Source organism: Teleopsis dalmanni, chromosome 2, assembly GCF_002237135.1.
Source record: "Teleopsis dalmanni isolate 2A chromosome 2, ASM223713v2, whole genome shotgun sequence".
Lineage (NCBI taxonomy): Eukaryota > Metazoa > Arthropoda > Insecta > Diptera > Diopsidae > Teleopsis > Teleopsis dalmanni.
In genome coordinates, this window is record NC_051847.1 from 209,223,865 (window position 1) to 209,247,738 (window position 23,874).

General features: G+C 26.0%; 2 protein-coding genes across 4 annotated transcripts; one reads left to right on the top strand and one right to left on the bottom strand.

Annotated features, from left to right (window-relative positions):
- The first annotated feature begins 4,179 nt into the window (after positions 1–4,179).
- On the top strand, positions 4,180–13,630 carry LOC119681445 (alkaline phosphatase 4-like). The gene is made up of 4 exons (XM_038094635.1): positions 4,180–4,838; positions 11,907–12,148; positions 12,207–12,890; positions 12,955–13,630. The coding sequence occupies exons 1-4, from the start codon at positions 4,559–4,561 to the stop codon at positions 13,609–13,611; spliced, it is 1,863 nt and encodes a 620-aa protein (XP_037950563.1). The 5' UTR covers positions 4,180–4,558; the 3' UTR covers positions 13,612–13,630.
- Positions 13,631–14,753: 1,123 nt separating this feature from the next.
- On the bottom strand, positions 14,754–16,140 carry LOC119679741 (MICOS complex subunit Mic25). 3 transcript variants are annotated; one of them, XM_038092246.1, is made up of 3 exons: positions 16,074–16,140; positions 15,803–15,954; positions 14,754–15,568 (listed from the first exon to the last, which is right to left on the bottom strand). In XM_038092246.1, the coding sequence occupies exons 2-3, from the start codon at positions 15,921–15,923 to the stop codon at positions 15,009–15,011; spliced, it is 681 nt and encodes a 226-aa protein (XP_037948174.1). In that variant the 5' UTR covers positions 15,924–15,954; positions 16,074–16,140; the 3' UTR covers positions 14,754–15,008. The 3 variants fall into 3 exon arrangements, with proteins under 3 accessions (XP_037948174.1, XP_037948175.1, XP_037948173.1); XM_038092247.1 differs by having other exon boundaries at positions 15,803–15,925; positions 16,074–16,109; XM_038092245.1 differs by lacking the exon at positions 16,074–16,140 and having other exon boundaries at positions 15,803–16,067.
- Between the last annotated feature and the right edge of the window lie 7,734 nt (positions 16,141–23,874).

Genomic DNA, 23,874 nt, shown 5'->3' on the forward strand with positions numbered 1-23,874 from the left:
ATTAACAAATTTACTTGCTGTGTTTGTATTAGAACAAAATGTTCTAATGTTTTAATTAACTTCTTTTTATTTATTTGACATAATAATTGATTATTTTGGACTGATCATATAGAAGAATTGGAGCAAATATAAAACGTGATATAAGGGAAGGCAGTTAAGATCTCTAACTGTTACAGACACTTTTCAAGAATTTGCTCATATCCCTTATTAGCGATTCTTAATTTGATTTGTTAGTTAAAAATCAAGTTTTCGGGTATTATTTTCAAGGTATTTAGAACTTACGAATATACTTTCAATATATTTAAAAGATATATATGCAGTTAAATGTGGCAATTAAAAAAGTGTAAAGATTGAAATAATAAATATTATATAATATCGTTTTTCGTCTCATATCTTGTATGAGTTTTATCTATATCTTATATAATATCTACTTTATAAAAAAAAATACTTCCTTACATATAATGATAATCTCTTTATACACCTTTTAAGTGATTACCTCATTTGTATACATAATTATTGAAATACTAATATAATTAAAATTTATTATCAGTAAATTTTATATGTACATATATTTAAATCTCACCAAACAGTATTCTTATAACATGTGTCTTCACACCTGATAATCACATGATAAACACGTTTACAGTCAGCAGACCCCAATAATGAAATCAACATGCAATAATGTTTTCACGCAGATGACATAAATTTCGGAAAGATACAGATACGTTTGCATTGTATATATAATTTTCTCAGAATTCTTTACAAAATTCACGTTTTCATAATTGTCATAAATTATCAACAACTTTTATGATGAAAATTACTTTCATTAAAATTTTTATTTATAGTAGATCATTTTTTACAGTGCATTTTAATTATCATTTGCAAAGCAATTACTAGCAGCTCCGCAAAAAGATAAAAACTACACGTTCTGTGTAGAAATTTATATATTATTTGTCATAGAAAATTTAAATTATTTTAAAAATATCTAAAGAATTTATAAAAATCACAATAACAAATATAACATTCTAAATAAAAGTCTTAAATTTCTTATATACTTTAATATATTATATGCTTTTAAATCGTTTACAAAGCAAAATCACGGAGAGAAGTAAAAAATTTTTACGTATATATTTTTATATATACGTAATATATATATAATATATATATAAAATATATATATTTATATTTATATATAATATATATATATATATATATATATATTTTTATATATTTTTTTGATATACTTTTAAATCGTTTTAAAAGCAAAATTATATACCTCAGCTTGAATACAGTAAATTAATAAACAAACAACTCTTATAAGTTAATAAGTTAATATACTCTTCCACAGCTTGATTAAAGTTAGCTAACTAACTATTACTATGGAATCGAATCTTAGCTTAACAGTTTGCTTGAAAATAACTCAAATAGTTCACTAAACTCATTCGCAAATCATAACCCATCGAAAAGTCAATAAGTGATGGGCAGACACAAGTCATTAGCAAAGCTAATGAATTCGCTTTCTTCATCTAGATTAAGTCATAAAAATTAAAAATACAGTGCTATATGCTTATAATTAAAATAAACGATTAACTATAAATTTAAAAATTTTATAATGTTCCAGTTTTTTAAAAATTTAAGACTAAAAGAGCGACTCAAAAAATAATGTTTACAATCAAACCAGTGGCGTATACAAGGGGGATTTTTTGGAATATCAAACCATCCAACCATATATTGGAATGTTTTATTAATTTAGTTTTGTAATGAAAATATAATTGTTTAACTTTCGTGATGATTTATTTTTCGCAGTAATCTCAGTCGTTCCATTCGTAATAACTTTGCCCGGCTTTCGAAACGCTCTCTTCAAGAATGCCAAAAAATCTGATATTTCGATTGAAAAAGATTGATAAATAAATATTTCCTAATTGAAAAAATTTACTCTTCTAACTTGATCTAGAATATTCTTGAACTCCTCCAGCAGATTCTGATTAAAGACACTACCCTAGATAAAATTAATTTTTTTATATCAATTAAATATTTCCATATAAACTTTGACTCAATTATCGAAAAAAAAACCCCTTAATAGCCGTCTGTATACGGCACTGATTCAAATTATAATATCTTTTGTGCCTAGAAGTCGTAGAGTTAGCAAACGTGTTGAACTTTTATGCTGAAAGTTCATTCAAGAATTTAGTATAAATATTTTTTCGGATTGCACGTGCTGTGACTACTAATAGTAACCTTCAATGAACATGTACTCTTTGCTTAACCTTAAAGAAGTGCTTTTCTAAAAAATTTTTACCTCTGAAAAGCTTTCTCTATCACAATAGCAATACATATAGTATTGCTATAAGTTAATATAAATTAATTACTGCTATTATTAGTTTATCGAAAAAGCGATGTACCCAAGTAACTCAAGTAATATATTGTGATAACCCGAGGGAACTTAAATGTTCCTTAGATTCGAAAGCATTTACCAAAGAGATTATAAAAAGATCACAAACTATGAAGGAATGCTATAGCTAAAAACTTTTCGATACGTTATTATACAAAACGAAATATATATTCTTAAATATATTTCTTAAATACAACAAATAAAAAAATTAAAAATAATAATAAATATTTTATAATTTTAATTAGAAATCCTAAATATATTTCGGTCCGTTATATTTTCTTGAAAAATGACTCTACATAGGACATGTGTTAAAACTTAATAATATACCTGTATATAGTTGGTAAATCAAACTAGGATATTAAAATTAAACCATTGAAACTTTTAAAACAATGAATTAAAAAGGGTTTTATTATTAAACTCTTTTTTAGAGTTTAAGGGTTTAAGGGTTTAAGGGTTTTGGCACAGAAATATACCGACTTATTAAAATAATAACATAATAAATTTTAAATAGATTCGCCCATTGAAAAAAAAATCATCCATGATCATACATTAAATTTAGACATGAGCATATATATACCAATACACCGAACGCCTCAGCCACCTTGATAATAGCATAAAAATCCGTAAAATTATTTTAGTGGACTTTAAAAGCGGAAATAGAAGTGGAAGTGGGAGAATCACAATAATATTGCAAGAGACTGCTGACCTTCAAATGTTACAAGGTATGCGAGAAATGTTCCACTAAAATGCTGCTTTCACATTAAGATTAAGAGCGAATAGAACGATGAAAACTTGAAATCCACGGTAATATCTTCAGACACCCAAAAAATACGGTCTATTTAAGTTTATCACTGATAAAAAAATTGAAAAATGATGTGGCGCTGGTAGACCAAGTGGTTTTATAAAAGAGAATCGCTTTCTTAGAAGCTGTGTACTAAATTAAAATATATATAATGTTAGCTAACGTTTTAAGTGGACAAGAAGAAGAAGTAAACCATACACATTTTCCATATAAGTCTACATCTAAGATTAACGCAAACATTATTCTTAATTATTATTATAAACTAATTAAAAAAACTCAAATATTTCCTAAGATTACTGATGATGAGTACTTGGCAATATTCAAAACAGCGTTCTGTGTTCAGCCACATATCAATAAATTAACTAGAAAAATTTGTTGTTGTCTTTTCATTACTATTCAAACCTTTCTTACTTTTTAATAGTTTCTTTTCGTCATAAGACACGTCACTTTCCACAAAAAAATTAACATTATTCTTAATATTTACTTCTAAATGTTTTTAGATACTAGCAATTTTTAATATGTTTATTACATATATAAAATTATGATTATATATTTTTTATTATATACACATTTACATTGATAAATTCATATATGAAATTATAATTATTAAACTAAAGCATTTTTTATGCAATAGAATTTAATTATATATTTTTATTAAAAATATATATACATTCATTCCCAACGATTGTAATTTTATCTTAAATATACCATAAATATAATTTTTTTATGGCGTGTTAAATGAATTTGTTCCACTGTGCCACCCCCAAATAACTTTTATTTAAAATAGTTTGCATTTCTCCGTCCTGTTGAACAAATAAACAAAAGTAAAATTTTAATTGTTTTTTTTCATATTTCACTTAATATATTATTTATTGCTGTCATCTTTGTTGCCTTCGTTATTGTTGTAGCTTCTTGTGTTGTTGTTATTTTTATTATATTTTCAAATCTTTACAATTTTTATTGCAAATTGCTTTACGACGAAGGTTGATGTATTTTCGCTGGTTAAGCTTAGATTCGTGTCAGTATCGTACGAAGTCGCCCCACTCGATTAATAAAACCGTAAAGCACGTTATAGCACAGGTTGTAGTCGTTTTGTATCTGTCAGATACATCACACGTTGTGATCTCGGTTTTCGCAAGGCGTCAAGTTCTCAAGTCTTTCGCCTATCGCCTATCGCTCGCTTAAGTATTATAATTTTAGAGCACTACTTTCAGACTAAATCGAGTTTATTTTTACATGTCCCATTGTTAAGCATTTAACGGGCAAATGCAGTGAATGTGAAATATTGCAAGTGTTACACAATAAACTGTGATATATACTTTATCTTAATTAGAAGCTCGTTCTCAAGTGAATAACTTATAAGAATGCTCCAAGCAATTCAAAAAATGTTGCGCAAGAATTTTCTTTACATATTTCTAGTGCTTTTTTTAACTGAAAAAATCCTGGCAACGACCATCTCGCCGTCAATACAGGATTTTAAAATTTTTAATAAAAGTGAAATTGGTCTCGAATTTGTGCCTCTGGATGTGCCCTCAATGGTACCAATTGAGTTATCCACGACAACGACAACAACAAAGACTCTGACTCCATCATCTGAGAAACCAATCAATGAGAATAAAGAAACAAAACCTCCAACAAAAGAAGGTGTGTATAAAGTGTTCCATAATGTCTGTGAAGAACTAATAACTGAATATACTATATTATAGTGAAAACATTGTCATAAAATAATATCTAAAAATATTGTTAATATTTAATATCTAAAAATTCTAAATATTTAAATGTTACTCTTTTAAATCGGGAGTTGAGGTATATATTGTATGAGAATTAAATGATGAAAATGATGAAAATGAGATCTCTTCAATCTCCGTTTATTAGTGATAGTGTTTGCTTGATATTGTAACCCGATCATAGTGTCTTACTAGAATTACTAGTTACCAGACTTTTGCATCTACAAACTGCTACTAGAAAGTATTTGGTATTAATAGGTCATTTAACTGCATAAAGTGGTGTGAGCACTGGTTCTCCAAGAATTTCTTGTCTGGCTGATCTTTTGCCCTGAAGATGGGATAGCAATAAGTCCAACCAAAATTTATAGTTAGGATAAGCTTCAGTAAGGTAAATCCTCTACTGGTGTACTGATAAAATTTAATGAAACTTAGATGAATAGAAATGATTAGCTTTGGAATTTATTACCCAGATCTTCATGAGAGAAAGAAATAGTTATTTTTTTTTAAGTTGTACATTTCTTGATTTCTATATTTTTATAAATGAATAAACTTTTTATTTTTGGAAGTACTATTTACTTTAGAAGAAAGTGAGTATATTAATGCACAAATAATAATTGATCAAATTTTTGACAACGAAAATCGTTACACAGATATACTCTTATATTCGAGTATCTAAGCTTTTTTGGTGCTGTTAGCTGGAATCTTTTTGTTTTAAAGTTTTTTGATAGTCTTAGTTAACGTTAAGTTTTTTTGAATTTCCTTGTTTAAACTAAGTGGAGCACTGCTATTTGCATTAGTGTATTCAAGAGGCTTACGTTGTAATTGAAATAAATTCAATTGAAATCTGTAGAATAACTCAAGTAATGACTTAAATGTCAAAGTGTGATTTAATTTCTTTAATATGTTAGGCTAAGAATTGTTCTTATTTCTAGGGTAAAATATTTTTTTTACTAATATAAAGCACGGTACTAAATTCTTCGATGGGATATATAAAAATTGTATATTTTTATATTTATAGATTTATAATTTTAACTGATTGACATAAAAATTCAATCTGAAATAATATTTAAATATATATATGTATATATATGTATAATATAATTAATTATATGTATACATAAATTCAATGATAAATAATAAATTTAACTGGAAATTTGTTAAAATTTGAATCGGAGCTAATATTTAATAACCTTTTAGTTTGTTTTAACCAGTCGATTTATTTGTTTATAAACAAGTATTGTAAATTGTTTAATTATTTATTTAAGCTGTTTTTTTGTTTTTCGTGGCTTTGTTCAAATAAATTTAAGTCAATTTTGTGAATAAAATACATATGGATTTTATATACTAATGAAAATAAATTTTTTTTTAGGTTTTCTAGTTGATAATTTTTAGCACTTAAATTAGTTAATTTTTTTATTGAAAGCAAAAAAATTTTAATTTCACATAATGAACTAGATTTCAATAATGCCTTTATTATAGAGTGGCATTACTTCCAATTATTTTCAAAAAATATAGAATTGAACCTATTTTATTTACACAAGCTATGAATGGTGAAATTAACGCAAATATATATATGTAAATATATATGTATAAAAAACAAAAGTCAAAGTGCCAGCTAACGGCATCATTACATTTTACTATAACTAGCGATGCTATAAGTATCTATATGCTTGCGATGTAAGTATCTAAAATCATATTTATATAATTTAACGATGCTTTACGTAATAGTACTACAATCTATAGTAGAATATACTATTAACAGAGTAGAATAGAGTGTTCTGACTAAACACGATACACAATTTCGAAATATGATTCAAAACTAGGCAGCTTATCAATCACTAAAGAAATATTAACTCAAAAATATAAATGCCTTGATCAGAAGAGGGCGTGCAGAAGAAATTACTTTAAAAAAATGCTAAACTGTAGCCCTCAAAGCAGTAGAAGATATAAACGTCTATGTAACTCAAGGCCATGTAATCAACCGAAATAAAGAAACACTCTCCTGGCGCCCACGGTTTTGGACAAACTTAATTCAAGTTACCTATTTAAAGTAGTAATTTATACTTAAATTTTTGAAGGGCCAAAAAAAAGTTGTGAGAATTTTAAAGTTTATGCACAGAGGAAACTGTATTCCAGCTCAAGTGCCGGTGTCCATCATTAGCTACAAGAAGACACAAAACCTTTGGGGGCGTGTTGGAGCTATCATCTTTCAAAATAAAGGAAATAACTGTATTTATAGACTTGTGAAGTTTGATTCCTTTGACTTGAAGGGGGTAGTCACGCCTTCTTAAAAAGCATCCCCTTTTCAGAACAAAATGTTTGCGACTTCTAGGTTGTTTAAGGTTGTTCTTCTGGATAACCCTATATAATAATATATCTGAATACACGTTTCAAATATTAGATTCAATTAATATAATAGATAATACTCAGAATTTTTTAATTGGGGTATTATTTTTCCAACAGAATCTACATTTTCAATCTAAAACGGGAGCGCCACTTTATTATATTAGATTATCGATATAAAGTGGTGTTAACTTTATTTTTTTTCTGGGTTTAAACAATGTTATATCTTTGTAGCATGTTCTACTAAAAACATTCGGATAAAGCAAATCAAATGACCATTATATCTTTTCTAGCAGTTTACAACTTGTTTCTTTCTTTTATAATAAAAAAACTTAGCAGTGAAAAATTTGATATTTTTTTGGTTGTACAGCCTTTTCATAAAATGTTTATTGGAATATATAAATACGAACTATTAATCCTACAACTGTATCCATCACCACCACTACAATCGTACCTAAACACGTACTATAAATCCTACAACTGTGTATCCAACATCAACCCTACAATTACATTTTCAACAAGTCATTCTGAATACAGTTGTGAGAAAATTAATAGAGTCTATTAACGTTTAATTTCTAACCGACCCTCTTAACAAAGGGTCCATGTTCCAAGCCTTAGTCTAACTATTCTTAAGACTAGTCAATACTAGTCTTAGTGTTAATTATATACAAATAATTATTTTTGTATAATTTACACAATTATACAGAAATACGTATAGTTATGTTTACCGATATGTAAATAGTAGGTCAGTATATAGATACCTGGAAATGTTTTTACCCCGCTTAACTGATAATAAATCTTGTTTTAATTATTTATTCACCGCAAATAGTATAAAGTAGTTATTTTTAATGGTTTAATTGATATAATGTATCATTTACTTGATATTAAATGAATATATTTACTTATCTATCAGTACACTAAAGTATTTATAAATATTGCATTTTGTTTTGAAAAAAAGATTAATGATTATTGTTTTTAATTGCATTGATCGAGTCGATAAAAACAATTGGGAGTTCACATTAAAGTGATTTGTTAGCACAAAGTTATAAATTTATCTTCGGAGAGGTAATTCACCCGACCTATTACAGCGGTTGTCACGAGAACGATTATCGTGAACACACGCTTCACAGCAATAAATCGGAATTGTATGGAACTTGCCTTATCGTGTTTAGTAAATATTTAAATTTAATTTAATTATGCGATTAGTTATGCAATATTAACTAAACTGTTTAAGCGTGAATTAAACTCTATATATTTAAATAGAATTATAAATGTGACAACTGACAAGAACAGGTTCTTAGAAATATCTGTACGAAAGTATCTCTAAAATAGAACTTGAAAGCAGTATTTATTTTTAACTTTTTTTAAATATATTTTTTGCTTTACTTTTATTTCAAATAAAATAAAATCAAAATGAATCAAAAATTCTTTATTAATTGATTCTAAGTAATTCTACGGTAAATCCCCAAAGTTGACTTAAAAATTATTTTTCGCTTTAAATGCGATCGAAGACTTTAAGTACGACTTTGCCGCCAGCAATTTTAAGTACTTTCGTGCGTAAGCGGCTTTAAAAGATTTAATGGATATTAAAAAAAAACTGAATTTAAAAATTTAATTTGTATTCAATTTATGTAATGTTTAGTGTACAAAACATGTAACTTCCGAAAAAAAATTCAACCTTTATATTTGCAATTAATATTTTCAAATTGCTTAGTAGCAACTGATCGACTATCGACTTTTTCGTTTTTTTTACCTGGAACGTGTCTAAGGTTAAAGTAAATATATTTATTATATAAAACATAACTAATTTAATTAGAAACGTGATATTTTTTAACTGCAAGCGGTTGTAGAATTCTACTTTATTTAGTATTCCTATTAGAATTAATTATTTTTTGTTATTTAGCAAAATAACTTAAGTTTTAAAACAAATAACTTACTTTAAAGCGGTCATTGCGAACATACTGAGTACCCTACAATGTACCTTAACAGGGTTAAGATGAGTATTAATAATTATTTCTAATAATTTCAAATAGAATTTATATAATTTTCAATGTTAAACTGTGGTTTCCAGTTTGAAAAACACTGTTGGAAAGCCTTTATCGAACAATTTTTGGTGACTTTACAGCAGGCCTACTGTTCAGATAGGCTCAAGATTTTATATATATTTTTTTCATCTATTTATTAAAGTCTTCTAAGGCACATCCACCAAGCTGTCGAGTCCTCTAAGTGTTTCTAAATCTTTCATTTTATATTGTCATGTGACCATCACAGCTGCAATATCTATATCTTGTTTTTATTTCGTTTGATTCGCGATTTTATTTTACTCGGTCACTATATCTTCGATATTTTCTTGAGACCTTCATTCATGAATGAGTGAAATCTGTATTCGTTTCGCTTTTCCGTTTGAATTAAAAAAGGAATAACTTCGTCTTAAAAAAATATCTATAGAGAGAGCACAATACTTAATACAGTTGTCTAAATATACCGCTTTCCTCGTTTATATGTATTCCCTAATCTTCTGCCATTTCATTGTAACGAACAATGGTATTTCCAAAGTATATATATTTTTGTGCGCTTACTACTTATCAGCAACCGATGCAAAATAGATTTGTAGTATACAATTCCAGAACTTAAACTACATTAACATTTTTATCTTACTTCAATTGATCCCGAAACCAAAGCTTTGGGACAACTGAATAGAATATATATAATTTTTATTAAATGTCATTGAGCCGTATAATTTAGCATGCACATCACACGTATATTTAATGTCCTCTATATGTAGAAAGAACGAACAATATATTCCTTTTCATGAACTAGTGATTATGTTAGATGATAACATACTAATTGATCTAACGTCGGTGTGTAGTTCGTGTGCCATTGACAGCATACTATTATAAAGAATATAACACTTGAAGTCAATATATAGTTAGTTTATAAAATTTATTATCTTACTGAAACCCTCTCAGGCTTTTAGAAATTTTAGAACATTCCTTTCACTATAAATGCACGACTTAAACTATCAAATGCCTCTTTGAAGTTAATGAATGAATAATGTGTATTTGTTAACCCATTAAGGATTCTTTTTTTGTGAGGAGTGGAGCTTTAAAAATAGCAATATGCCCGGTTTGCACAGACTAAACACAATCCCTCTCGTGTGCCAGAACGTTTCTTCCCTGGAACTTTATCGGGAATACGTCAGGGTAACATATTAAGGTTAAGATCATTGAGGTTACTAACAATGCAACCAATACACAAAAACAAACTTGTCTCGATAAACCGATAAACCGAAGAAGATGTGATTTAGTATAGTAGTTAGTTTTTGTTCACACCCCACCCGTAAATTTCACTATTTTAGTTATTCAATATTTATTGATGATATATCTCTTGCCTATTCTGCGATTCCTATTTGAAGTGTTGTACTATTGTAAGTCGTAGTAATAAATCAATTGCCTAACTATAATTATAATCTGTCTCTTGTCGCTTCTGTACTTTATTTATTAAGTATGTGCCGCCATTACAAATCGAAATAATTATTTTAAACGCCCAGACTATAACTATTGTAATGAAAATGATTTCCTTATTACAGACATAAATAGCTACATTTCATTTAGTGTAAAATATTTGCAGGTGTTTGAATAAATAATTCCACATTAAAGTATGGAAATTATTTAATTAATTCGTTCTTTTACGTAGCATTGCTAATTTAGATTTATATACTGAAGTTTTCCTTAACCCAATGTATCTCATAACTTTCATTTTACAACCATTGATAATATATTCGTGCATAAAAAATTTAAATAACATAAAACAAAGCAGTTTATGGATCTAGTATTTTGTTAAGCCAGTGATTTTACTGATTGTTGAAATTTAATTAATGTGGATATCATAAAATAAAACATTAAATGGTTAAAAACCAAGATATTTTTATTTAATTATGCAAAAACTATAATAATGTCATTCAACATACTTAAGTGTCTCGATTACGAACGTTATTTTACAAGATTTACAAGAATAAAACGACCCTCTTACAGATATTAAAATTTTCTTATTAAATTTGATTTTATTGCATTTAATAGAAAGGTTTCAAACAGCAGTGAATTGTAACAACAAAATTTTTATTTATTTTTAATTAATTGAATTTAGGTCTGACCATACAGGTGATTCGAGTATTAGCAATAATTAATAATGGGTATTTGGTAATAATCGAAACAGCTGTATGGTCAGCCAAAAATTCAATTAATTAAAAATAAATAAAAATTTTGTTGTTACAATTCATACTGCTCGAAAAATTTTTTTATGAAATCTGTTATATCTTCCCCCGTACATGAAATTTTATCTGGATACTGGATGTTGTATATTGAAACCTCCCACCCCCAACTCATACTATTATTATCATATTATGAATACATCGACAACTGCAAGTTAGATAGGTCTTGAAGGTAATCAGTGTCGAGAAAGGTATAGATAAAACATTTCTGACACTCACTACCAACAAAACATTTTAGGTAAATATACTCATCCTCTTCGAGACCGAGGCTCCATATAAATATACCACCTATGTACATTTCTCTTTCGTCATTATAAAAACTTTCACTTCGAAGATTAATTCAAATATTCTTATTTTGATTTTTTATTTTAGATGCCAACTATTGGCGCAAAGTTGGATTGACGCAACTTAGAAAAGTGATTGGCATTGCCAAGAAGGCGAAGGAGACTGCTTATACACGGAAAGCTAAAAATGTTATAATTTTCGTGGGCGATGGCATGGGTTTGACAACCATAACAGCGGGTCGCATTTTCAAAGGTCAACACTTAAAACAAGGTTATGGTGAGGAGACAATGTTATCGTTTGATGATTTCCCCTATACTGGATTAGCCAAGGTTTATTCATTAAAATAAATAAAAATTAAATAACAAAAACACATTTTTTACTTTTCAGACTTACAATGTCGATAAACAAGTACCCGATTCAGCCGGTACAGCGACAGCAATGTTTTGTGGTGTTAAAACAGATTACGGTGCCATTGGTATGGACGCTACACGCGATCCCTTAAATAACGCAACTGGCAAACTCACCTCAATTCTGGATTGGGCGCAAGCAGCTGGTAAACGCACTGGTCTAGTCACCAATACACGTATAACACACGCCACTCCAGCATCAGCCTATGCGCGCAGTTATCATCGCGACTGGGAGTGTGATACAAAAGTGCCGCCACCTTCACTTGGCAAATATGTAGACATAGCACGGCAATTAACTGAGAATGCGCCCGGTAATAAGTTGAATGTTATATTGGGAGGTGGTCTGTCACCTATGGGTGCTTCTAATAAAACCGAAACTGGCAGAGTTAAGTTTGAAGGTCCTTCAGAAGATGTGTGTCAGCGCGGCGATAATCGTAATTTAGCACGTGAATGGTTGCAAATGGAAGGCACAAATAGAACGAGATTCTTTGTGCAGACTAGGGAACAATTGGAAAAACTTGATTTAAAAAAAACTGAACATCTATTAGGATTGTTTAGAAATAATCACATCACCTATAAAATTGCAAAAGAAGAAGAAGAACCTACGCTAAAAGAAATGACCGAAGCTGCTCTTAATGTTTTGGAACGAGGACATAAATCCAATGTAATAACAAGCCGAAACTATATAGTTCTAGACTCTATTAATAAATAACATACATTTATTTCAGGGTTACTTGCTAATTGTTGAAGGTGGACGTATCGATCAGGCTCATCATCAGAATTATGCGCGTGCCGCTATGTACGAAGTAGTCGAATTCGACGCAGCAGTTGAGGCAGCATTAAAATTAACCAATGAAGAGGAAACGCTTATAATCGTCACTGCTGATCATTCACATTCTGTTACCTTAAATGGATATCCAAAACGTGGTGCCGACGTTTTGGGTTTTGCAAATAAAGCTAAAGATCCTTTGGTATATGAGACAATTTCATATGCCAATGGTCCAGGTTATTGGGATCATTTGGCAAACGAAACACGCAATGTGAATGAAAGTAACATTTGGATACGTTTAGAAACGTTAACGCAAGCAGAACGTATGTCACCCACTTATAGGCACATGGCAACAATACCAGTTAAGGATGAATCGCATGGTGGTGAAGATGTCGTTGTTTTTGCCAATGGTCCTGGTTCAAGTTTAGTACGCGGAGTTTTCGAACAAAATTACTTGGCTTATATTATGAGTTATGCGGGATGTTTTGGCCCAGCGAAGGACTTTGATCACACTTGTATACATAAGCAAGCATATAGGAGTGCTAGTAGCAGATTACAAGGATTTCAATTTTCAATTTTGCTGTTACTGTCTATCTTTAGTTTATTTCGTTTTTAATTAGTTTAAGTTTTTGTGTTATGATAAGAAATAAAAAAATAGCTCACAAGGTTGTTATTTAAATTTTACTTTAATTTAAAAATTAATAATTTAAGGCTATACTCTTAAGTAAGAAGTATAGGAAGTATAAACTTGATTCAAGTTTATTTTTAATGAGCAACATTTAAACGAATGGAGTTTCTTAGATATGAAATTAATTTTCTGATGCTCAATCGATCGTTCTCACATTATGAAGGATATATATGTATGTATATGCATGAACTACAACTGATTTTATTTTCAGTCCAGCACTTAAATGAAAATGTTGCTGTTGTGGCCCATGTACATCTATAGAGCAGGAAACAAGAACAGTAGAAATCACAAAACATATAATGTGTTCGGATGATTGTAGGTCAGTTAGAGGGAGAAGAATTTAGTGGGATAACGGAGGGCTATGGCGTGGGTTGGTGCCAATTATAACTACCCTGGGTCTAGTTGTTGGAACCTGGACACTTCAATATGGCAGAGTATATATCAATATTGCTTAAATAAGTCTATGGTCAATAAAATTAATTCTTCTCAATAATTCGGAAAATCATATGCAGCTGAGAAAGCTTGTTTGGTTAAGCTACCTTTTGGATAGTGAATCTACGAGTGATTAAAATTGTATCAACATTGTATATAAAAGTTCAATCATTATATCACATCCTAAATGGCATCAAATCCGTGTTTTATATAAAGTATTACAATTATTGTATTATTATTTGAGGATTTGGCACTGCGTCTTGGAAATCTATTGTGCGTGAACTTAATGAACTTAAGAGTATTTCTACAAGTCGAACTATCTACATTACAGTTTAATTGCTTCATCCGAAATGAGTTGCCCACCTAGGTACTTCTTACGTTGTTTCTGCATCAGTGCTACGTGAACGGCTACCATTATATACCACAAGAAGTCTTGTCTGATTGATACATTGGTTATTTACTATACAATGCATTCAATAGAATTATTTAAAATATACTATATTTAATGCAATTATCAATTCTGCCAAACCTTATCATACCAATCACCCAAACTGCATTATACTCAGCAACAACGAACATGTGAACATATAAAATAGGGAGTCTGAAAGAAACAATACATATATAAGGTAAGATCTTTCCTGTTTATTTAATATAAATTTATACCCACAAAAAACTCAAAGCAATTAAAGAATCTTGAGTTTAATTTTATAGCATCATTTTACAATTATCATTTAAATATTGCATTAGTTGGATTTGACTCTAACACTTCATTACATTTTTAAACTATAAGTTACACTTTATGACTGGCAACGATCTTCCAAGCATTTTTTGTTGCATCAAAAAAAAAAACAAAAAAAGTAGAAATTGTACACAATCGTTGACTAATTTCAATTTCAGGCAGCTTTAGCTGTAGCTGTTTCGGTTTTCGCTTCATCCGCGTCTAACTTAAGTACGCGTTGTGCACTAATGCAGTTTTGGAACAAAGCTACTTCCTCAGCACATTTAAGTGTCTCACCAGGATAAGCACGATAGCAGGCAATTACCTGGGCTTTGAGGTCTTGGCATGGTGGCAGTTTCAATGCAGGTGATGGCGTAGCAAAACGTTTACGTACATCCTCAACAGCCGTTGCATATTCCTTCTCCATAATAGAATCTGTCTTTTTTAAAGTATCCTCCAATTGTGACATACGTTTACGCCACATGGCATCATTTTCTTCCAGTTCATGTTGTTTTTGTCGTCTTACATCGACCGCTGACTCTGTCGTACCGCCGCCTAACACATATGTCGGTTGTGAGCTTTGGTAAACAACTGTTGGTTGTGATGGTGCCACCGATTTTGGGGGTGGTGGTGGTGGTGCAGCTTTTACAGGCACTACACGCGGTACCTCCTTGGCTGGTGGCGGTGTTGCTTCTTTCGATTTTGCTTTTTCAGCAGCAATTGCATTTTCTCGTGCTAAAATTATTTAAAGTGAATAAATTATGTAAGCGCATGAGTAATAGTAAAAATTGTAGTAAATATTTTAAATAATTTTAAATAATACTTCGTTTTTAACAAAATATATATTAATTTGTTATAGTGGATTCACTGCATGGTTGCATAATCATTTAAACAATTTTATAATTTTCTCAAATATATTTTTTATTATAAAACAATTATTTTAGAGTATAACATTAGATATTAATTTACCTTGTTGTTTAAGGCCACTCTTAAGCCTTTGCACAACTTCGTCTGAGATGTCAATAACACTGCTTGGATTTGGATTGTCCAACTGCACGGAACGTGTTTCACTTGACTGTGCTGAACCCATTCCTACAAATGTCTGACTCTGTATATAGGTGCTATTTTATTCAAAATAAAATTATTAAGATTTCTTTATTCCCTTCAATGTATTTAATAATGTTAACATAATAATGTGATTAGAATAAATGCATTCAAACGTTTATTATATTAAAACTACCTGCGAAAAATCAAAAACCGATTCAACACAGCTGACAGCTGTCATTTATTGTATTTGCCAATCTGACGTGCGAGTTCGAAAAAAGTGTTGAAAAACGTTACAATTAAAGATTAAATTTCTTTTAAAATATTAAGTATTAACTAATTTCTCTTAAAATATTAAGTATTTTAACACTTAGGTCGTGTGCGAGTTAGGCTAAGTTGATGCTAAACCAAAAGGGAGATTTTTTAGGATGTTTTGCACTGCACACATTTAGCCATTTATCAACACGTATCGACACATCACTACATTATCGTCACAACTTAGAATTTCCCTCATTTAGAACGCAACTTAGCCTAACTCGCACACGACCTTAATTTCAACAATATAGTAATATCTTTGTTTTGATAGTAAATTCCTTCTAAATTAATATAATACTGAAAATAACAGACAATCGTTAATGGCTATTTAAGAGTAATATTTACAAGTATATATAGTGCATTAAATCAATTAATAAAAGAGGTGCTTTAATAATAAAATTAGTTTTGTATTTACTTTTATACGCGAAGGTACTTAATGTAACACTTGTGGAGACTCAATGACATAAGATTGGAATTTTCTCTACAAATGCTTTTAGTATATATAGTTCTTAGTTTGCTGTATTATTATTCATGATATTTTTCATATATGATGAATTTTTTGTATAAAGTATAATACTGTCATTCGCACAAAAAATTTGAATTGAAAATCTAAGTAGAAAAACAAATTAATATTATCATCAGTATTTTTAAGAAATGTTTTTCAGTTGAAGTTTTATATGGATTTATTATATGTATTGACTGTTATTACTAGCTTTAATACTATAAAGTTCATTCTATAAATTACTCAATTCATATAGCTTATATGCAGTGGAACGCCCTGGGCGTAAAAGATTGTTTCTCAAGGATAGCACTATTATTAGAAAATTAGTAAATCTTTTTGTGAACTGTGATATTTTACATATAGTGTTAAATTAAATTTTTGTGCAGTATTAAATAATAATAAATATTTAAAATAATTTAATATAAATTTATTTATAAAAAAAAAATAATAAAACTAATACATGTCATTATTATTAATATTACCAAAAAAAGATAGTGATGAATATTAACGAATAAAGTGTAGAAGGAATATACACATATACAACAAATGATACTAATTTTAATTCTATTTGAATAAACTCTTAAAATTTATATTAAGAAATATCCTAATTTAATAATAATAATATCATAAAATATTTTTATATAAATTTATTTATGAAAAAAATGTATAATAAAACTAATACATGTCATTATTATGAATATTACCCAAACAAAAAAGCGATGAATATTAACAAAAAAAGTGTAGAAGGAATATAGATATATACAACAAATGATACTAAAATTAATTTTATTTAAATAAACTCCTAAAATTTATATTAAGAACTATCCTAAACCATTTAAAGATATAAAAGAAGTCAATTTTATTTTGTATGTGACATTCGAAAATTATTTTTTATTCATTTATTTTTTTTTTTAATGAAATTTCACGACAATTCTTATTTTATAATTACTTTATTCCATATTTTATATTTGTTTTCTTCGTTTTTCATAATTATATTAGTGTTTTTATTTTAAATATTGCATGACATTTTTTTTAAACTATATTTACGCAAAAACTTTTATTATAGATCACTTAGACTCCTATTCATTTATATATTTTCATTTTATGTAATGTTTGTTTTTAGTTATTTTAAATAATATTTTATCAATTTATTACACATGCTTCAAAATTCGTGTCTGTTCTACTAATATACATAAATACTAGTCTGAAATTAACAGAAATAATTTTGGTAGAAAGCCGAAAAACCAATTAAAGTACAACTTTTGTGTACCCAGCAGGAAATTAGTTAACTAGTTCTCATGCACCTTGAACTGTCAACTAATAAATGTTTGTTTGTTTTTATAATTAGTTCACATTTATTATAATGTATATGCTATTTTGATTATTTTTTAAATACTTAATAATAATGTTATTTATTTGATGAGTGTTAAATGTATATTTATTTGCAATTTAATATTAGTTATTTAATTTAGTTTTTTTTTTTAATAATATATATGTATATATTATTCAAATGTTCGCTGTTTTTAAAATTTGGTTTTTGTTTTCAATTTGTATTTGTTTTTTATTTTTTTTTGGTTGTTTTGTTGCTTTGCTAAATAAATTACTTTTATAACTTTTATCCTATATAAAATTGATTTTATATACTTTATAAATTAATTAAATACAATATATATAATTTCAATGTTTGTAGTTAATATCACTGGTGGTTTTCAAACATTTTATTTTGGTTCTAATTTGAAATAAATTATGTATTTTTTTCTTTTATAATACTTAATTCGTATTTGTATTAGATTAAATTTAATTAATATATATTAATTTTTTAATATTACATTTGATAATATTTATATGTATATATTAATATATAAAAATGTATTTTGTTTACTTTTCTTAAATTGGACAATTTTGATTTAGTTTAATACTTATTTTTAATTCTATGCACTATTTGAGTGGGATTATTATTTGGTATTTACTATATATACGGGCGTATAGTATATATAGTAAAGTTCTATATACACAATTTGAATTTGTTTTTGCAATATTTTATAAATATATATAGTTATAAATTAACGTAAAAGTTACCTATTTACAAATGTTAAAATAATGAATCCGTGGGAATCCGTAAATAATTAATTTTGGAACAAAAATTTTATAAAATTAAAATTAATTTAGCATTAAAAACATTCATTTGTATATATGTTATATAAAGATCAGAAAAAAATATGATAAACTATAGAGAAAAGTGTTGAGATACTATGTATAGTCTCTGTTAATAGTAAAGTAGTGATTTATACCTCTGGAAGTCATTGTATGGACTGGAAAATATCTCCTTTATTAAGCTGTTAGAGTTACTTAAATATCCTAAGATCTGAATCTGCTTTACCAAACTCATGCTGCTCATAAGTCTTGATACATTAGCAAGTTAAACACGCGGTATTTGGAACCTTCGAAACTTTAGAAAAGAGGTCTTCAAGTGAGGTGCTATCAAAATAAATACCTTCGTAAATTCTTAAAACAAATTATCTTCCGTACATAGTCTTTTACATTATGTGGTAATGAAATTTCTATCTTAAAGCAGTACAGAAAAATCTATAGTTCGCTATAGTTCAAATGCGATAGGTCGGATATGACGAATCCTAAACTAACAGACTGGGGTGCTTACTTACGGGTCGCCTGCACAAATTCATATTCGAAATCGGTCAGTTGTGGTGAGCCGGTAGCTAGTTATAGCAATAAATTGGATAATATTTCACTCATTAAAATCTTACACAATTCTTGACTATAATCCTGAAAGTCTTCTGCCATAGAAAAATTTTTCTTTATATAGTTTTAAGGAACGAGAATTGATAACTTCACAAAATAAATGGTTTATATTAAAATTTAAATAATTGCTCTAACAAAATTATATTGAAATAAACATTTAAAAAGTAAGTAAAAGTAAAATAAAACACAATTAAATTAAAAGAAATATCACTTTACTTGTAATTATGTTACTAAATTAATAATATTTATATTTACTCATTTTTTTATAAGATTTATATTTTAATTAGCTAATAAATTAAATATACCTTATATTGTAAATTTAATATTTAAGCCTTTTTAATCATCTTTTAATATTACTTAGAATAAATATCATCTTAACTATTATTTTTACTACTACGATTTTATTTATAATAAAATTAGTTAATTATATGATTTTTGTAGGTTTTAGTTTATAAGCCTTTACAAAATGTCAATATTTATTTTATTTGAAACAAAATAAAACAATAATATCGATAAATATTTTCAAGTAGTTAGAAAATGCAGTATTTTAGTCCTTGATAGAAAAATAATTGAACAAATTAATAAATATTTATATTATGAAGTTTAATAAAATAATAAAAATATTAGGAAAATTAATTAAATTAAAGACACAACGAGATTAAGAATTGTTTAGTACTCCTTTAAAATTTAATATAAAATATAATAAAAAGGTTAAAATAGGAACAATAACAAAAAATATTAATATATTAAAAAATTAAAAACTATATAAAACTACAAAAAACATAAGAAAAACAGAACATGAAATTTGTAAAAAAATAATAGGATATAAACAAAAAAAAAATGTAAGTAAAAAATTAAAAAAAATATATAGAAGTTAATATAAATTAAAAGAATAAATAAAAGTAAAACTTAAGAAATAAGAAAAAAATAAAAAAGAAAAAAATGTAATATAAAAAAATAAGAAATATAAACGCAATAAGAATAGGACAATAAAATAAAAAAATACAAATAAAATAAAAGAAAAAAAATCAAAATAATGAATATGAAATGTTAAAAATAAAAATTATAAATAAATAATTTAATAAATATAATATAATATTTAAAAAACAAAAGCTTTAATTACAAATATATATTTTAAAAAATAATATAAAAATTTATAATGTACAATAGTAAACATATAAATGAATTTAAAATACATTTAAACAAGTTGATTTTAAAAGAACTAATAACGTAATTCAATACATAAATTATGTTAATATAAATAAATTGAAAGTATATTTTTTAAATAAGCAAAAAAATTTTTAATAGCTTATTAAACAATATAAAACCTTAATAAATTTTGTAAATATATATTTACAATTTCAATAAAAAATAATTGTAAAGAAAAAATGTAACATTAAAATATTATTAGTATAATTTTAATTACTCTATTGTTTAATTTCACGTCACAAAACGAACATATTTAATTTTCTGTTTTAATTTAAGATCAAAGTAATTTAAATTACATAAACAATAATTAAATATAAACAAGTCGTTTACTTAAAAGAACATTTAAAAGTTTTTAGTTATTAGCAATAATCAAATAAAATTGAAATGAAAACAAAACTAGAAAATTGTAAATATAACATAATTAAGATATTTTAGTAGGTGAGTATAAAAATTTAATTAAAAATAACTGCATCTTTATTTAAAACAAATAGTGAAATTATTTATTTATTAAAACTATATTCAAAAAAATTAACTAATTTAAATATTAATTTTCATTTTAAAGCTTACTAAAGCATCTATTTTATAAAAATCATATATGTTTTAAAAATTAAAAATGTAATTTATATACATACATATATATAAATATATATATACGCATATAAATTATTAGTAAAATAATGCAAAGCATTTTAAAGTTAGTGAGGACATTAGTTAATTTGTAAATAAAAATAAAAAAATTAAAAAAATGTTTTTATATTTTTAATTTTAAAATATATTTTAGTTTAGTATTTACTGAATTCACATATTACATAAATAAGCTTTTTAATATTAAATATTATTTTTTTTATATTATTTATTTATTTTTCATAGAAAATTAAATTAATTTTTACTAATTAGCAAATTTACAATTTTTTTTATTAAATTAGATTTTTATAATTTTATTTTAATTTAAAATTTTTCAAAACGTTCTATACGAGACGACACTGAGTTGTCCTTAATAGTTATTTCTAACTTTGCAATTTGTTTCTTTTTTTTTTTATTTTTCTGTTTAGTTTTGTTCAGTTAAATTTTTTACAACTATATTTTAAATTAATTTTAATTTAAATATATTATTTGAAATATCTACTTATTTAACTAATACTACACATACGTTTTTTATTTTATTTTTTTTTTAATTGAAAAATTTATACATTTACTTTCTTGTTTTTTATTGTTATTATAAAATTGTTAATAAGCAGTTTATAATGAAAAAAAAAAAAAAATAAAAAACACTAACTGATAAAATTCTATAACCGTTTTAAAATAATAGTTTAAATTGCATAAAGCGTATAGAAAGAAATATTATGCTTTAGAACAAACTATGTATCGTATGTAAAATCCATAAAGAACTGTTTAACATTCTTTATATACAATTACAATTTTTGTTGGATTTTAGAATTTTACTTTTTATATATATTACAAGAATTATTTATATGACAAAAATTATTAAATAAGTTTTATAAAATTCAAAATGAATATAATTTCTACTATACCAAGAACTTCTATATATTAACTGCTGGTCAAAGAGTATTTATTATCTTTAGATAATATAAAGCAATAATTTAAAATTTTTATATATAATTTTCAGTTTAATACATCACACATTTTAAAAAATTTATTCATTAAAATCCTTGCTGTATTATTTAAAAAAAAAAATATTGCAACTATTTGTCAATTTTTGAGGCATTAATTAAATTAAATTAAGCATAAACTTTTTAATTAAAGCATTAATTTTGTTTAAAATAAATTTTTTTTAAATTAAAAATGTGTAGAGTTTACAGTTTTATCCTCATTCATATCATTAATATATATTTTTTTCTTACTTCAATAAGCTTATTTTTCATTTTCATTTTCTTGTTTATAAAACACTATTTTATTTATATGCATTTAGGTATAAAATTTGCATATTTACTACATTACAAAGTTTCATAAGGAAATTGTTTTTAAATGCATAAATTAATTTAATTAAAATTTTACGCACATATATGCAATTCTTATACTATTTTGTTGTTTTACATTTTTATAATTCTTATCGCTTAAATTTACTTCATAGTTCTTAATATTTAATATTTTTTTTTATGTATTATTTTGTTTAGCGTTATACTTTTACAATATTAACTCTTCATTGACATGTCATAAATGTCGTTAATTCTTTTAATTCTTAAAACAAAATAAAATTAAACTATTAACATATTTTAAAAGAAGCAAGAAATAAATAAGTGTAAATGACAAAATAAATTTAACGTAAATATTTAAAATGATTAAATTTAGTTTTTTATTTAAAACAAAAAAAAAAAGCTGTCTTAGTTTGTTACAACATCGCCACAAACTACACTTAAATTGGTAAAGACAATATTTATATTATTATTATTCTTCTTGCATTTTATAAACAGCATGTTTTATAAAATTTTTTTTATAAACTATTACTAAATATAATCGGAACCCTGAACGTACTTATCAATTAAATTGTTGGCTATTCTGGTGTACCTTGGGGCCGTACATAGTTTTTTACATTTGCATTTACACTTAATAGGTTATAATTAATTACAATTAATATAATAATAATAAACATATAGAAGTTTTTACTTAATCTATACATACATACATACATACAATTATGTAAATGGAGCGCATGCATGTACCGCAATTTAGTTAAATAAATATTTTATATATATGTATATATATATATCATATATCAGTATTCAGTTATAATTCTTGATATCCAAAAGAGAGTAAAAGTATTTGGAACCAATATTTGTGGCATACAGTGTTTCTAACTATATTCTATATATGTTTAATTATTTATTCATACCTAATTTATTTATTTAAGTTTTCTAATACAGTGGACTTTGTTTAACAGAAAAATGTCTATGGACTATGCGCGAGAATACAATATTCATATACAGATTATGAAAATTATAACAAATTATAACAAATTAAATTAATTAAATGAGTAGCATAATAAAATGATTGCATATGCATAAAATGTATAAGAGAATCGAGAAAATATATAAAAAAAAAAATAAATATTTTTTACAATAATACTTTATATCTCTATTCATACATTATTCACGTATTATTTTATTAATTGTCACAATTTTTTGTTAAACAATTTACACTGCATTAATGATTCATTTATTTATTTATTTACTTTTATTTTTATTTTTAAATT

What these genes read in the sequence shown, in the direction of transcription:
- LOC119681445 (XM_038094635.1), top strand. Translation starts at nt 4,559, where the DNA reads ATGCTCCAAGCAATTCAAAAAATGTTGCGCAAGAATTTTCTTTACATA. An exon ending in AAAACCTCCAACAAAAGAAG is followed by an intron (nt 4,839 to 11,906) that starts GTGTGTATAAAG and finishes TTTTTATTTTAG; the next exon opens with ATGCCAACTATTGGCGCAAA. An exon ending in AACGAGGACATAAATCCAAT is followed by an intron (nt 12,891 to 12,954) that starts GTAATAACAAGC and finishes CATTTATTTCAG; the next exon opens with GGTTACTTGCTAATTGTTGA.
- LOC119679741 (XM_038092246.1), bottom strand. Translation starts at nt 15,923, where the DNA reads ATGGGTTCAGCACAGTCAAGTGAAACACGTTCCGTGCAGTTGGACAAT. An exon ending in GAGTGGCCTTAAACAACAAG is followed by an intron (nt 15,569 to 15,802) that starts GTAAATTAATAT and finishes AAATAATTTTAG; the next exon opens with CACGAGAAAATGCAATTGCT.